This window comes from Plectropomus leopardus, chromosome 11, assembly GCF_026936395.1.
Source record: "Plectropomus leopardus strain MGB_pleo_1.0 chromosome 11, ASM2693639v1, whole genome shotgun sequence".
Classification (NCBI taxonomy): domain Eukaryota; kingdom Metazoa; phylum Chordata; class Actinopteri; order Perciformes; family Serranidae; genus Plectropomus; species Plectropomus leopardus.
Genome location: NC_142186.1, coordinates 7,086,952 through 7,104,164, shown reverse-complemented (window position 1 = coordinate 7,104,164; position 17,213 = coordinate 7,086,952). Strand labels below are relative to the sequence as shown.

The window sequence follows — 17,213 nt, the reverse complement described above, 5'->3', positions numbered from 1 at the left end:
CATTTGTGACATCACAACTTCAAGGAAGTCCTGACGGCTTGTTTAAAAGCACAGTTTCTGACTACGGCTTGTGCAAGTGGGCCGAGTGTTTTTAAATTTTTTCACAGCATTTATACAGCATCTATACCTGCTTTATAATGAATTGAAAAACAAAACAAATAATTGTTATACAATAATTTGTTATATTAACTGTAAAATAAGAAATCAAAGTATATCAGTAGGTGATTCCTTAACTTCCATACATAGTTTTCAGCCACCCTTTATCCTGAAACAGCACAATCGAATTCCTAAAATTCAGTTATGCCTTTCAGTTTTGGTATGCCATTCCAAAGATTTTCAGTGGCCTCCCCTATTAAACATTTCTGGAGGTGCCCCTGCATATAAGCATTGTCACTCTTGGAAATTCAGCAGTTTCCCTATTTTCTCTCTCTCTTGGTCACATTGGCGAGGGAAGTGGAGAAGCGCGGAGGCTTCACTTGCTTCACCTCCTTCAGAGAAAGAAGGACAGCCACCCTACAGGGAGGCAAACCCCTGCTGGTAGACCTTGATAAGTCCTCGCTGTCCCCTGTCCTGGCCTTAGCCCTCTGATCCTCAGCCTAGTTGGCTCGGGGCCTACCAAAGACAAAGCCCTGTCAAAACGACTCCGGACGGATGAACAAGCAAGCCGAAAAAATTCAAGTCTTGTGACACACAAAAAAAGAAAAAGGTTGCTATTGATGATAAGAAAGCCGATAGGTGCTGGAGGAGATGAAGGTCTGGACAGTGTTCATTCGCTCCCTGGTGGTCCGAAAGCACCTCATTAGATGGATGTGTATGAGGCTGTCAAAGCAGGAATATTATACCACGGGGTCGTCAGCAAACTAATTGGGTAACAAAGACCATTTCCAGCCCGAGAAACCCATCTTTTAACAGTCAGTGTGCTGAGACTCTGATAAGAGAGTTCACGTCTAATGCATTTAGCGAGGGGCGAGTTCACCATCTTTATCTTATTTACTTAACTTGGTGTAAATATTGTTGGTCTTTTTACGGTGGATTTAGTCAGACCCCATTTCTCTGAAGTGCACCCAGGGATCAAACTATTGAACACTGCAGCAATATGGAGATGATCAGGTGGTATGCAAATCACAGGTACCTTTGTTCAGGTTGTGAGTCATTAGAACAAAGTTACATGTGGTGCATTTCATGTTTCTTCTCTTTGTTCTTTGTCTCAAATGAATTTTTTAAAATTTGTTTTACTTATTGTAATTATTATTCTGCACACTTTGATATGGATGAAGCTTCTGAATCAAGAAGTGGCTGCACAGGCTGAGAGAACTATAAAATCACGTACAGTAGATGGTATGTATGCATCATGCAACTTAGAACTCCACCAGAGAAGAGAGGGGAGTTCAAAAGAATATTAAAATCCAATACCTAAAGGGGGGCACAGAGGTTTATCTAAAGTCAGGGGCTTTATTCAAGCATCATGCCTACTATTTTATTGTTTGTCTTTATTTACTGCCTCTGACTGATCCTAGTCTTCCATGTGTGGTTATGAGAGCAGGGATTTGTTGTGACCCCATTGACTGATTGACTCAAGTTCCCCTTTCTCCACTCTTTGAAGAACCCCCCTCCCCCACCCTCGTCCGCATGTTTATCCCGACAGAGAAAGAGTGGTTCTGTCCAGAGAATATGCCACCTGCCACCTTGACCCCCAGGGGCCATGGTAATATCCATACAGGGGAACATTACTGGCTCCAGGTTCCCTATTATGTTCCCTCACACAGCTCCTTGCCGCTCGGGGAGTCAGCCCTAACTTACATGCAAAAAGATCAAACAAGTCCTTCCCAATTGAATTCAAATGGGGAAAAAATTCAGAGTAATTCAAACAGTGAGTAGTGAAGCGACGGGGCTGCTCTGTCCCCCTGACCAAAGCCAAACACAAGAGGTACACGTGTGCATATGTGCACTCTACCTCCGAGATATTATTAAGTCCTGGAGCACATGCATTACAAATTCAGCTTTCTCTTGTTTACAACTTCAAATACTAGTTCTCGGGACATTATACCAAAGTACACATGCATTTACTTGTAAAGTTGAATTAAACATCCTTGGCTACAAAGAAAGTTGGGGACATTGTTGTGTGATGCTGAAGGGCTGGGGAGGGAAAGGAAGTTTTGACTGAACCGGTAGCAAGTGGTGCACATAATGTAGGAAAGAGTGGTGTGGCTAGTGTAGAAATATTAAAGAAAAGAAAAGGAGAGATGAGAGAGGACAGGAGATGAGAGGAGGAAAGGAAATTAACTAGGGATTCATGATAATTTTGGCGTGTCATCTGTATGAGTCGATATTTTGGCTTTAAAATGAAATATCAGACAACATGCTGATTTCTGCCGACATTTTTCTTTAATTGATAAAGTGAACATGTACAAAACATCATCAATAAGTTGAAGCATTTTTAGTATTTTGCACAATTTATAAATTTTATATTCATGTAATAGCATTGTATTTTATGACTTTATCTGCTGATGGGCCATCATGATATGGGTATGCATAATATAATGTTAATTCTACTACAGATGAGACTTGATGATCACTAAAATGAGGTGGAGAAAAAAGTGGATATATTGATATCTGTATTGGTTATTGGCCAAATTAATTGTTACTTATCAGCATGATGGATATTGGTAAAATATCCAAAAATAATCAGCATCCCTAAAATTAACAGAAAGAATAGGAAAGAAAGGACAGGAAAGGAATAACAAAATAATAAATAGGAAATGAAAGGCAAAGAGAGTAAGGAAAGGGAAGCATATTAAAGGAAAGGAAAAGATAGGACAGGAAAGGAATAGTGAAAGAAATTACAGGAAAGGAAAGGAGGCAGGGGTGGAGAAAGGGGTTGCTTGTCTTCGGGGCAGGTACAGCTTACACTAAACTGTTTGGCTTTAGAGTTGGAGCACCTCAATGTGCCTGAAGGTCTTGAAGAATGGAGTATAGAGGATAGAGTACCCCCTCCCTCTGAAGCTCTATTCTTCTCTCTTCTCCTCCCTGATTTAAGAAGCAGCAGATTTGAAAAAATATACAAAAATAATACAATAAAATAAAAATTACTTCTGAATGTGCTGCTAATTATTTAGCTTAATTAACACCCAAAGCAGCCAGTCACCAGTCTGCCTTATTACCAGATACACTGAACATACAGTAATCATGCAATGCCACCCATAGTCAATATAAATACAGCCACTGTGAGCATTTCAATGGAGTGAAATAAGTAATAGCTAATGCAGCACATGAACTTTGATGCTTACAGTCCAGTCAGCAGGATAAAAGGTGATTTAAATGAGAAAATATTTATTCCCCCATAGTGCCGCCATGATAGCAGCAGCCAAATAAAGGCACATGCGCACAGTGATGGGTGTCCCTTTAAAGATTCCGGGAACAGCAGTGACTCTCTCAATTTAATCGATTTTAAAATGAAAAGTCAATTTAACAAAGTTGAAAAGAGAAAGATGGGCTAAGGGAAGAAAAAAGCATTCTCTTGCACTCAAGCAGTAAACTAACTGCTGCACAGAGCAGGCAGAGATTTCAGCTGAATTATCTCCCACCTCACATTTGCTCTTAGGCAAGCAGTTTAAAAGCCAAGCGATTGAGCCAGTGATCCAATTTGAAATGCAGAAATGATTAGAGCAGCTTGCCTCATTTCATATCGAAATTCTCTGATTTATGACAGGGCACCAGCCAAGATCTATCTCTAAAGGGAATTAGTGTGCAATTCCTGCATATTTCTGTTATTTAGTCTCCCAATAGCAGATGCTATAGCCTTAGAGAGAGGGAGAGAGGGGGGAGAAAGAGGGAATGAAAGCAGTATGTAGGTATCTTTTCATTTCAGCAGATGTAACCACGGCCATTTAGAAGAGGAGAAAATGACACAAAAGCAGACTTGAGAAATGAAGGTATTTCTCACTTTATGTAGGATGTTGACTGAGAATCTTATTTCAGGGTGCAATGAAAAACATGCGGCGCCTAACTAAGCATATGCACAGCTTCTCCCGGCATGGATAGTGGTGGGAGAACGCAGACTGTGAGGTTGGCTTTGGCTGTTTTATTCAACAAAAAAAAAAAGACCCTTGCAACCCATCCATCCTTGAGGCTAAGAAAATATTAATACGCAGAGCGATAACAAGGGCTAGAGGAAAATCTCCCTTAATGAAATTTCCAGTTGACCACATGCAATTTGTTTCATCGCAGTGAACAACTAATTGCAATGGACGTTATCAAGGTGTGAGTGTGCTGTCTGCTGTAAACTGACTGGTAAAACAGGTACAAATCCTTTATCCTCACTCCCATGTTAGAAACAGAGAACATATAAACTTGACATAACCCATACATAAGCTTGTTTCTTTTTTTTGTTACCTTTATACTGCTAGTATCATCTGAAAAGGACATGGCACTTTAAAATTATTTGGGACATTGCATTGTGATGCCAACACAGGGTCAAACAGTGCTGGGCAAATAACGTTTGATACCCAAGGCTAGCCCACGACCCCCCATAAAAAAATCCTATTATTTAAAAAGCAACAAATAAACAAAATAGCATGGGAACATATAGTAATAAGAATAGGGTACGTAAAAATAACACATTTTGCCTTCCTTTTTTTTCTGTGTGTGAACTGTTCCCTCAGATTAAATTTTTTCTTTGGTTAAAAAAAAAGAGAAAAAAAGCATGTGAAAACTGGGAAAATATGCAATTTTGTCTTGTCTCTTCTTTTCTCTTCTTTTTTTGAGTTCACCACATGTGGTGTTTGTCTTTTCATTTTCTCTAACTATAATAGGGGTTGGTTTCACCTAAACACCAATAATAACACATAACAAAAAAAATTAAAGGTATGTAAAAAATGTGAAAGTTTGCATTTTTTGTCTTTATGCAGCAAGGCAGGGATAGGGTTTGCCTTTTCATTTTCATTTTCTTCTGTAATGCTCTTCACATGTAATGAAATGTTGTGGAAGGAGGGGGGGGGATTTGGAACCCCTGCCCCTTTTTGGGTTGCACCCTTTGGAGGCTGCTTATTTTGCCCACAGTTAGATCCACCACTGAAATTTAATGTAAGGGAGAGAAACATATTCATCAGTGATTCAAGTGAAATTTCTGAAAGTAGTGTTTTATTGGGGGGAAAGCATGCAATATTCCAAACATGTTAATACCATTATTTGACTGGTGTTTTTGTTTCAAAATGGCACTACTTCATACCGAGTGGGAGTTGAAAGCAGGACGTATAAAGCCAATGAATGTGTTGAGATATTCAGACGGAGTGGTTTTGATCTCTCAGTTGTCTAAATCCTGCAGCTGTGGGATCAAGACGGATACAGTGCCAGTCAGTGACCTTGGTGGAGGAAGAAAAAAAAACGAAGCCATGAGGAAAATAATCATTCCCACCAAGGTTTGTATCGATTTCACCTGCCCTGACCATGAAGCGGGTTAAGAGTAGCCAGTGGTGGTGAAATGGTCAGCGGTGATATCATTAGCTTGTTGTTTACACAGGGAAGCAGGGAGTTAGAGGAAGGCTGAGTGTCACAAGCCACTTTCTTCTTCACCTCCTTCAGCTGATCAGAGGATCATGGTATCAAGGAGGGATTAGTAGCGACTTGGGATTTGTGTGATTGGTTAATTTATTGCGGTGATGGCAGGTCTTTCATCTATGGCAACATTTAATCAGCGCAGCCACAGAGGCTATTACAGGTTAGCTCCTTTCTGGAGTCAGTCCGGCTGTGCCATCAGCTCTATCACAATTCCCCTGAAATTTCCAAATTATCTGGAACAGGCTTTAGCTTCTCAGTAATAAAAATTAGAACAGATTCCTGATAGAAGCTTTTGCTCACACAGGGCCAATTATAAATAGTACAGCCCTGCCTTGGAAGAGGGAAAGGGGGAGGCAAAAAAAAATCCAACTCTGAGAGATGTGCGCGGAACTTATCGTTCAGCCCCTGCTCCGCTCTGATCCAAATCCGTGTGGCTGAAAATTTATATTAGATTTTATCACAGAGGCCTAAGTCTAGAAAAATCAATGAAGGTTATCTTTTATGTTGCAGCAACTTGTGGAAATATTGATTTTCATTTTATAGCGAATTTGGAGCATCAGTTTGTAATCACTTCCTCGCTGACTACACTGTTTTGGTCACTGTATCTCTTACACGAGGAACGGTAACAGAGCTCAGGAAGAAAAAAATAAAATAAAAAAATACCGGCAGAGTATTGAAACCACTGGAGTGAAGGCAGAGGGTGGATAAACCATAACACACTACACAGACTGGAAGGCCAGAGGAGGTTTTTTACAGGCTCGACAGGGATGATAGTCTGTAAAGTGATATTAAACACTGTATCTCTATAAATAAAACACGTTTACTTTTCTTTTAATATCTTATAATTTAAATATCTTTTAAAATATCTACAATAAACATTTGATATTAAAAAAATAGGATACAATATGTAAAAATATGCACAGCTTTCCAATAGGGGTCAGCATATTTTACTCGCCTCAGTATTCTGTTTTGGACAGGAAAGAGCCTCCATACGTCACATCCCCCGCTTGTGTGATTATTAGGCACAAGAGGAGTTTGTTTCCAGTTTATCACATGCCTCCTCGCTCCAGAGAAATCTAAATTTTCTGCCTGTCAATCTGCATTTCTTCTGGCCCCGGCCACCTAGGCTAACTGATCCGTGGTTGTTACAAATGTTTTAATTTGCATTTGCAGATGCTCCCTCCCCTCCTGTTGATACCACTGTGTCTTAATCCTAAATATGTTGTGTGCAGTCGCATTTCTTTGTCTGTGTGACGTCTGGTACATGCAGCATGCTTACAAAGCACATGGGCCACTATTGTCACGATAGATGCATTATGTAAATCTGTACTGAGAAACTGTCATGGGTTGTTGCTGCCATGTTTCCAACAAAAAGGAGGCAAAGAAAATAGTAGTGATTAAAAATTACATTGACATAATATATAGTCAGAATTTTAAAACTTTCTATCTCAGGAAAAGGAACAAATGTTACTGCTGTAATCATTTTGTTTTTTACATATGTCTCCTGATTTGTAACAGTGGGAAGATGTCGGGTTAATGTGGTATTTTGTCCCTGTTGGCTACATTAAGAGCAGCTGGAATATCATGAATTCCCAGAGGCTCAGAGGGACGGCAGAGAGGCCTCTCGCTGCTGAATAAGAGATGGCTCCAGTCTGGAGATCTAAGGAAGGGTTAATCTGATTCCCATTTCAGATAGTCGTCCCTAGCAACAATCAGCCGGTCTGCTCTGCTCCTTTGACAGGGGTGTGAGATTTTCAGGTTAGCCAGATAGAAGACTTTATTGTGAGGCTAATTTGAAATGTGAAATCGAGGATGACTTAAATTACAGAGGTCCTCTCTCTCTCATCTGCTGCCAGGATGGGATAAGAAGATGCCAGGAGAAGGAATAAGAATATCAACAGACACAATTTACTGTCTGTGTTTGATCAGTTTGGCTGTGTAGTTTGCCAACGTGCATATATATGTATATATATATATATATATATATATATATATATATATATATATGGAGAAATCTATCTTTATTTAGTATCTGCATTCGTTCTCTTAATTTGCAGACAAAATCCAAACAGATTGCTATCATCTCTGGGAGATGCATTTTCTATTTGTAAATAATGCTCTCTAAAAAAGTCAGTTTGTCCTCCAGCCTCAGACTAGATAGAGTTCATGGAAAGAGAAATGGGTGGCTGAGGAGGAGGAGGAGGAGGTGGGGGCATGCAGGCGCACTGCCGGAGCACAGTGCTCATCTCTTGTGCATATCTGTGCCAATTCAGACCTTTAACATGCTCAAGTGACATTTGCATTTATCCTTGAAGGTTGTTGCCTTTTGCGGGGGAAGAAATAAGTGAAAAGCACGAGAGAGGACCAGTATTTTTCTGTTGCATTAGGCAGATGGACAGTGTCCTGTCGCTGCCTGCCTCAGATGGAAAAAGAAATGAAGTGTCGAGATTGCACCTCAACCCATTTTCTCTTAGCTAAACTATTTCTGTAACATCCTAATGAAGGAGGGCCCGAGGGTTCAAAAGTAATGGCCTTGAAATACTGACATTTTGCCTTTGAGTAATAGGCTACTGTACCCAGCTGCCTGAGATGTTGCTACCACCCCCCAACACACACTCAACACCACCAACACTCCATTTTGCAAAAAGAAAAAGAGCCAAATAAAATAAAACAGAATACATAGAGCAAGCCAATCCAGTGACACTGCACCACGTGAATGTATTGTGCTGGACGTTGCACTCTATCTCCCTGTTTTATTTTTTCTTTCCTTGGAATAAAACTCCACGTTTGACCTCTGACCAAGAAGAAAAATGACCTTACACACTCAGAATAATTTTTCCGGCATATTATAAAAACTCTAACCTCAATCGGCCTTTGAAATGGATACTGATTCTTTAAATTCTTCCCTGCTTGTTTCAGGAAATAGTGAGATCCTGGCGATAGTGAGGCACAATGTGCCCAAAGTTCACCGCTGAACACTCGCTTCCTTCTCTCTGAAAGTCACCAGCTTTTTTTTTTTTCTTTCTTTCCTTTCTTTTTTTTCATAATTCCCAGACACCTTAGATGTTCCTTTTAATCTAAGAGATCAGCTGCTGAATCATTGGGTTCAATCCTGGATGATTATTCCCCCCTTTTTTTGATACAATCCATGCACCCATTTTTTACCACTCTAACCACTGTACAGCCTTTGTCTGTAGGCCATCACACACACACGCACACACACAAAACCTGCTCAAATCTCAGCAAAAAAAAAAAAGGGTTTGGGGTGGACTTGAGTTGCATGGTGTATAGTTTCTGAAATTGTCTGTTTATGGCCATTCAGAGCGGCAGAAGAGCGTAACTCAGTGGTTATTAATGTTTCTTTAATCACCAAAATAAGCAAATGATTAGTGTTTGTTATCTGTCCCCGTCCAGAAGACGAAGAGCACGGTCCCGGTGGTGCTGAGCGCCGGCCCCAGGTGGCTGCTGGATGTGACTTGGCAGGGAGCGGAAGACAACAAAAACAACTGCGTGGTGTACAGCAAAGGTAAGCAAGCAAAGCAGCGCCGGCTTCCTGTTATCTCACCGCAGCGCAACACAGCACCGCCGCAAAGACACTGACAATCCTCCATCCACTCCACTCCTGCCTGTCTGTCTCTCCGTCTCTTTCTTTTACTTTTTTCTTTCTCTCTTTCACACTCTCCTTGATTCTCAAAGTCACAAACACACACAAATAATTACATGTACGCAGCAGCACACACTCTCACACCATATCTGTTTTACTCCAAAGAGTAATTTATATCACTAAAACTCTGATTAGGAACTGAGAAACATCACTTGACACACAAAGTTAATGGTCTTTAGATTTCACAAGGTAATTAATGCCCCCTTTTTTTTCTCCTCTCTTTTATACTAAGTGAATCCCTATCTCGGTGCAGATAGCGAGCAAAGCACAAGTGGAGCTTGCCATTTTGCTTCATTTGTTCTCTCGCTAATTCAGCTGAGCTTTATCTGTATATCTTTAATAAATCAGACATATTCATACGAGCCCCGGCAGAAATAGATTTATGTAAATAAGTGGAAATACAACATATCTGTCAGAGAAATCCATGTTGTTTATTCAGCCTTCACCCTAAAAGCACAAAATAAAGCCCAAATGACCCACTGTCATAAAGATAAACTCCTCAATCTGCCGCATTGTGTCCGGCAAACCCCTCATTAAAACCAGCCCAACATGGATCTGTGGAGAGGCTGGTTTGTTACAGATTGTATGAGGAGATGCTTAAACTGTATACAGCCCTGACACTACAGTGTGTAGCTTCACTTCCCCATGAAAGCACAAGGCTTCTGCAGCTATAATTGGGTCTTGACGGGTGTTAACCAGAGACACAGCAAAAATAAATACGTAAATAAAGATGTGTTTTGGATTCCAAAGGGTGAAGGAAAGGGGCTCCATTTATCACTTTTCAAAAATGATTACCCCGTGACAATACCCCCAAAGCTGAAATGGAGCTTCTTCTCCCTCAAAGTGAATAAGTGGCAGGAGTGGGATTTGCAACCCGGATTTTCAGTCTCCCAATTCTCATCTACTAATCACTAGACTGCACTGGGGAGTTATCCTCTTAACCGGCTACTTAACTTTGTGCTCTTTATCACCAAATCATTAAAGTTTTGATAAGCTGTGAAAGAAGATTATGCACTTCTTTAAAATCTTCTAATCTTTTTGCTCAGAGACTGACTGTATGAAACAAAAAAAGAGAGAGGGCAATAACAGGATTTCTCACTTTATTTTTGTTCAGAATTTCCTCCGCCACTCTTCATACATGTATCCTGGAGATAGCATCAAACACTGTAGAGCAGCATCATCACCTCAGCTGTGTATCGCTGACAGCTCCTTTGTTTGTCACTTCCAGTTTGACCTTATTAAATTAAACACAATAACATCGGCAGACATACCCTTGTGAGAGTTGTTCTGTGTTGTACTGTATAAGTTCATTACAGTAAATCCCCCTCAAGAATCTTCACACGCTTGCCAACTGATGATAAACGATAATAGAGAGGATGTTGAATACAAAGAATTAATTTAAATCTCGGAATAGAAGTTAAATATCTCTTGTCACCTCATAGTTGCTGTGTCTGAGACATCAGCATAAAACACATTGGACGCTATTCAGTTCTGTTCATTGTATTAATCTTTTAGCATATTCAAGGACAGGGGCGTAGGTTTTGCTTCAACACTGGGGGGGGGGCACATGAAATGGTGATTTTAGGGAGATGTTTGAGCATTGACATGCTTATTTTATTATTTCCTGCATTCTGGTGAATTTTTATACACTAAATTTTGCTCTTCCTGCATCATTTTATGGTGTAAATTTCTTAAATGCAGTCAGAATAAAAGTCCTCATGCTTTTATTGAGGACAGCAAATGTACACGTTCTCAATATTGAGAGGGATGTGTCCCCTGCGTCCCCCACAAAATCTACACCTATATGAGTTTAATGCACCAATTCTTGCCATTTCTGCATCATTGAATGGTGTTAATGTCTTAAAGTCCTCTGCTGCTCTCATGTTTTAAATGGTGAGGGGACAAATTCACTTGTTTAAAATATTTGACATTTCTGCATCATTTATTAACTCTGTCAGAATTAAAGTCCTCTGCTACGTTCATGTTATTATTTAGGTGGACAAATGCATTTGGTCCCAGTATTGACAGAGATGTGTTCCCTGTGTTCCCCCCAAAATCAACACCGGTGTGAGTCTTCATGCAGCAATTTTTTGTCATTTCAGCATCCGTCACCACTTGGTGTAAATGTCTTTAATTCTGTCAAAGTAAAAGTCCCCCTGCTACTTTCATGTTTTTATAGGAAGGGAACAAATGCACATGTTCTACATATCTAGAGGGTTCTGTCCCATGTCCCCCCTGAAATCTACACTTATATGAGTTTTTATGCACCATTTTTTGACATTTTTGCATAATTTAAAACTGTACTGTCAAAATAAAAGTCCTTAGCTGCATTTGTGTTTTTATTGGGGCAGACAAATGCACGTCTTAAATATTGAGAGGGACGTCCCCTGTGCCTACCCCCTAAAATCTACACCTGTGTTCATGGATGAAAGGATTATACCCTTTTTTTTTCAAAGGAATTGTTGATTTAATTAAACCCAAAAAAAATGTTTTTTGGGTTTTTTCTCATCATGAAAACTTTTGACTTTGAAAATGAATGTCACAATAAACATCAAATATTCGATACTACTGTGATACTACAAGGTACAAAAAATTCAGGCTGTGTAATTCCATACTTGACTCAAACAGCTTTGTAGCAACTTTGCCACAGAGCTTTGGATAAATTGGTTGGGTGTCCGTTTTTCTCGGCTCTCTATCCAAAATTGTTCCACATTTTGCTCCTGGCGACACTTTTTTTTTTTTGGGTGTACTGGGAGTAAGTTCAGAAAGTGGTGAAGTGTTTGATGCCGTTCAGCCCGTTTGACTTTTGCGTCCAGACTGATTTACACCGCTCATTCTTCTTCATCGCCCTCTTTTAAATATTCCAATCTGCATGTGTGGGCACCCTCTGGAGGTGACATTGAAATTGAATGTCAGCGTGCAGGAAATATCAAATCTTTGTCAAATTCAATTTTGGAATTTGGCCTTTTCGCTTCAGTTTTGAAGCAGGTGCTGGAATAGTGTTTATCATGTCGACACCAGTGTGGACCGACAGAACGCAAAAGAGTCCAGCAGGAACTTTCTTCCCACCTTGGAAAAAGCTGGGGCCCAGATTGTTTATATCTTCACCCCTGTGCTGTTTCTCCTCTGTAGGCTGCTTCATTGCTCCCTGAGATGCGTTACTTATGGAAAACAGTGAATATCTCAATACACAGTATGCTTGCAGAATATGCTTTGGCTTACCTTTCAGTGGCTTTCTTTATGGCTGCCTGCAAAGATAGTAGCAGTTCACTTTGGATGCTTGCCAGTGTGAATCTATGGGGGAGTATCTCTAAGTAAGGACTGGTGATTGGTTTGAGTGGCTGTGGCTTTACTGTTGGGTGTTCTCGCTATGATTTCTGCATTACATTTAGTACAAGTGCTCTTCCTCTGTCCCCTGAAACTTGTCATTCAGGAAGTCGGAGGAATGTGTGCAGAGGGAGAGAGGACAGGATTCAGCAAAATGATTCCTCTGAGAGTTGTGTTCCTGCAGTGTGTTATGTATAATACATGCACTGGAGTATGTAACAAGCAGCAGGGTGGTGTATTAAGGTCCCCCACAGGGCGCCCCTGGTCATCAGCACCACGACAAGCTAACCCTATAGTGTCACATATAGATTTCTTTGTCCGTTTTTTTTTTTTTACACATCCTACAATTCCAGCAGAACTCTGTCTTCCCTGACAACTTTTATCCTGTTTTCCTGTCTGTATTATTTTATCCAGATGAACAGAAAGATATTTTATCCATTTAAAGAAACTAGAAGACCAAGAGTAATGTTTGAGGCATTTAAATGTCTTAAATTAGGATTCAGAGAGCCATTTCATGAATATAAATTCCTCTTTGAATCCTTGTTTCTTAAAATGAGCGGCAGCGAGAGCCCCGAAGAGGAAGTGGAAAACTGCAATATCTGTTTTTCCCAGGCTGTCAGCATGGCCCTGTTTGTTTTACATTAAACTCCCAGGAAGAGCCTTAGCAGCCAGCCATTACTAAAACTCTCAACTCTACTACTGCGCTAACTCATTATCGAGAAATCCACCTGGAACTCCCACAATGCTCTCCTCCACACTCCGACAGTTTCTTTGAACCCCTGAAGTTATAGAAACAGGCAGCAAGTCTGCAGAGTAATTATATGTTACAGTAACGCTGCAGACTGAGGAGAGAGAGGTAGAGGGAGAAAGAGAGAAAGAGAGAGAGAGAGAGAGAGAGAATGACAGGCAGGGACCCAGAGAGAGAGAGAGAGAGAGAGAGAGGCGATAGAAACCTGTGGAGAATTTTCTGTACAGATAAACAACAGATTGATAAACAATGCAGCTGGAAAGTAGGAGAGATTTAAGAGAGAAAAGAGACTCAGCCCCATTTTGATTTTTTTTTTCTAACATCTCCCAGCTGAATATGTTACAAACGGAGACTCTGTTCAAACATGCCTGATTGGAAGAATTTTAGCAACTGTTTGGAGAACCAAAGTGACCAAGCCCAACTGCATTGTGTTTAACAGCTTTTAAAGGATAAATCTGCTGTTATTCTGTATTATATTGAACAAACCCCATGGGAGAAACAAGACCAACACTGCATTTGTCTTTCCCTAAAAACTTTCGGACTTCCCTACCTTGTGTGTGGCACTCAGCCCCAAGCCGATACCTTCTCACAGTGTTGGGAAAACTACTGCGAAAGCAAAACTGAAAATGACCTCACAATGGATAAAGTTGAACTACAGTAATATGTATTCTAAAAATCTAGTTGAATTAACTAAAGTCTCTTAGGAGAAGTAGTCCAAAATACTTTGTAAAAAATGCTTACATTGTCAATGTGAATGTGATATGAAAATACATCAAAATATAGTACAAAAAAAAATCACATGCCAGCAAAAAAAAGTGCCTACTTGTTCACAGGTCATATAAACCCAAAAATAAAATACCCTGTTATTCATTAGAGATGTTCTGCTATCATATTACTCTTTCCCATTCTGATACCTAAACATAACCCTAACCCTTAATAAAACATGAAAAAATAATAATACAGAGACACATTCCTTCCAGACTAGAGTCCATTGTAGGTATTGCACCAGCAGAATCTCTGATCAGGTAACTTTTAAAATAACAAGCAACTATTCTCTGAAATTTGCTGATAAATAGCAAAAATCAGTTCTTTTGACTTGTTGTGGTAAAAGGGGGTTTAATTATGGGAGAGAAGCAATGGTAAAATAAACATTTTTATGCCCCTAAATTGTTTGTAGTATCAGTAGTTAACCTCTCAAAAAAATGCAGAACTAATGCAAATTGTAGTTAATCAAATTACATTATTATTATTACGTTATCTCCTTCCAACCACTGCAGGTCATATAGAAACCAAAAATATTCAATTCCCCAGTCGTGTTTGGAAAGTTTAATAATAATATCAGCTTTGGTGTCCATCCGTCAGACAGCAGCGTTCAGACATCAGATTCCAGGTGGGGCATTACACCAAGCAGGATTACTCAGTTAGCTAGGTCACTTCAAAAATAGCATCCAAAAAAACTCCCTTTCCTTTTATGGTCACAAATTTGTTTTTAGTTTCAGTCGTTAACTACACAAAAATGGTAACAAGAAGTAATTTAACTACTTAAATCACAAATATGAAATGCAGTTTAACATCCCAGCACTGCTTTCTGAAGATGTAAATCTTTATATGCATGGTAAAGATACATTTCTAAAGCAGGTTAAATTATTTTCTAAAACAGCAGGGATCTAAAATTTTTAGCCAGTGTTACTCAGACAGGAGTAAATTGTGTAATTGCTGAGAAGTTTTAGTAGCGGTTTTATGCAAATTTAGTATTTACTCCAGTAGGAAGTATGTGAAACTAAAAGACAAAATGGATCTCTGTGCAAGAGAAGATTAAGATATAGTCAATTTGCTGTACAGGCAATACTTGTAAGTTCAATTCATTGTTGTTTTTTTATACATTTTTAAATGGGATGTGTGGAAAATAACAACCGTATAGAATATCACCAGCATTATACTGTGCATTTTTTTAAAGTGCAGGGACTCTTACTGTTAAGAAACATTTTTTTTGCACTAAATGTATTACGTTTGATCATATTTGCGGAGGAAATTTAAAAAATCCTGCAGTATATTACAGTCCCCTTAAATGAAAGCTCTCCACAGCGTACATTTGCTGAAATCAAATACAGACTGATCTAAGTCCACAGTTAAAGACAAGTGTCACTTTTGGCTCTAAAGTACAATGTATGACTTCATTCATTCTCAGTGTGAGCCTCCATTGTGCTTACCCCATTGTTACCTGATATCAGAGCCCATTGAAACTATACACACTCAATGTGACCACATTATGTGGCATTATTCAGAGGTCACCTAAACTTTTCAACTGTAAGCCTCTTAAGCCAGACCACATTCAGATACAGCATGTCCAATAAGTCTCCAGAGCAACTTAGCCCATTGTTCGTGCAAAAATTGACCAATGTAACTAGGCCGTTTTACATAAGCCCGGACAGTGTCGAATTAGCCAACTGGCTGTGTCTTTGTATTATTTCATATTCTCTAAGTCTTCACAATCAGATCCGTTTTTTTTATGTCTTCATTTGCTCTTTCCACTGCTGCAGAGCTGTAGACCTCTGAGGCATAAGATGAACTGGCATGACCTGAGTGGACAGATGCAGTATCTATTTAACCCTTTAAAAATAATAATAATAATATTATTATTATTATTAATAATAATAATAATAATAATAATAATAATAATAATAATAATAATAATAAAACCAGCCTTACAAAGCACTGCCAAAGACATTTTTCCCACCAGAAATGAAAAGGTAAAACTACTGCACTGCTCCATGGCAGCATGCAGCATTAAACAGTGAGAGGAGAGGACTCTTACAGTTCAAAATTTAATTGTTCATTTCAACCCTCCTCTTTTAAAATGACTGCGGCGAATAGGAGGTGCGAGGGGTTATTATCTGTTATCTGGGAACATAGCGAAATAGTGTGACTGAATAATAACTAAACAACTGACACAATGTAAAAATTTCATTATCAGTGTATTAAAACAAAATTGTACCCTAAAGGAGTCCCCACCACAGCTCCGAGCAGCCGACTAATTATGTTTAATTAAAAGACAACAGATCAACAGAATCGTTTTCATTAGGAAATTATTAATGATTCCACTGCAACAATAATTGATTGCACTGAGCCACGCGATAACTCGGTACGGTCAGGCTGGAGTGAGCTGGGTGGAGAGGAGTGGCTGGTTTAGGCATTTGGCAGCAGTTTGAGGAGCGTGTCTTGTAGCTGAAGCTTCCACATTAGCAATTGAGGAAAAGTTGTAAAGCTGGCTTTGTGGAGAGTAGAGGAGGAGGAATGAGAGTGTGTGGTGGGTTAAGGACAGCAAAATCCAAATCATACGGCGATCTGAAAGGACTTAACCATCCCACACATGTATTTAGGAGCACGGGCATTCATGCACATACAATCACACACGTTTCAGCACGCATGACTAAGACGGGAACACACACTCTTTATTATTTTCTCCTGTCTCTGTCTACAAACATATTCAAGAGGGCGTTTTCTCCCCAGTTTTTTCTCTCTGTCTCACTCGTAACCATATAAACTACACACACACACACACACACACACATACATGCGAACATGAATAATAGGGGACTATCTAAGTGTACTATCCAAGAGGGAACCTTTATTAGCAGTCATTTTAAAAATACAAAACTAGAATTGAAAATTTACTTTTGAGGTCTTCTTTCACAATATTACTGCAAATGTGATTTTTACAATTTTTTAAAGAAATTGCCAAGAGGGGACCTGAAGCCTTGAGCGACGTCAGCCTATCAAAGGGGAGACATCCATATACTGCAGTCAAACTGGTTTATCCTGGTTCTCCCACCTATAGAGTGCTTCTTTTCACTAAAACTTCATTTGTATCTTTAAAAATGGGTATGTACACTTTATTGCTTGCAATATATCAACATT

General features: G+C 39.5%; 1 protein-coding gene across 2 annotated transcripts in view; it reads left to right on the top strand.

Moving 5' to 3' along the window:
• Positions 1-17,213, top strand: part of zfpm2a (zinc finger protein, FOG family member 2a) — a 154,960-nt gene that overhangs the window by 80,215 nt on the left and 57,532 nt on the right. The window contains exon 5 of one of the 2 annotated variants that reach the window (XM_088083898.1): positions 8,974-9,082. In XM_088083898.1, the coding sequence (XP_087940024.1) occupies positions 8,974-9,082 (109 nt within the window). Of the gene's footprint in view, positions 1-8,970; positions 9,083-17,213 lie in introns of both variants that reach the window. The other variant, XM_042490344.2, reaches the window with a different exon arrangement.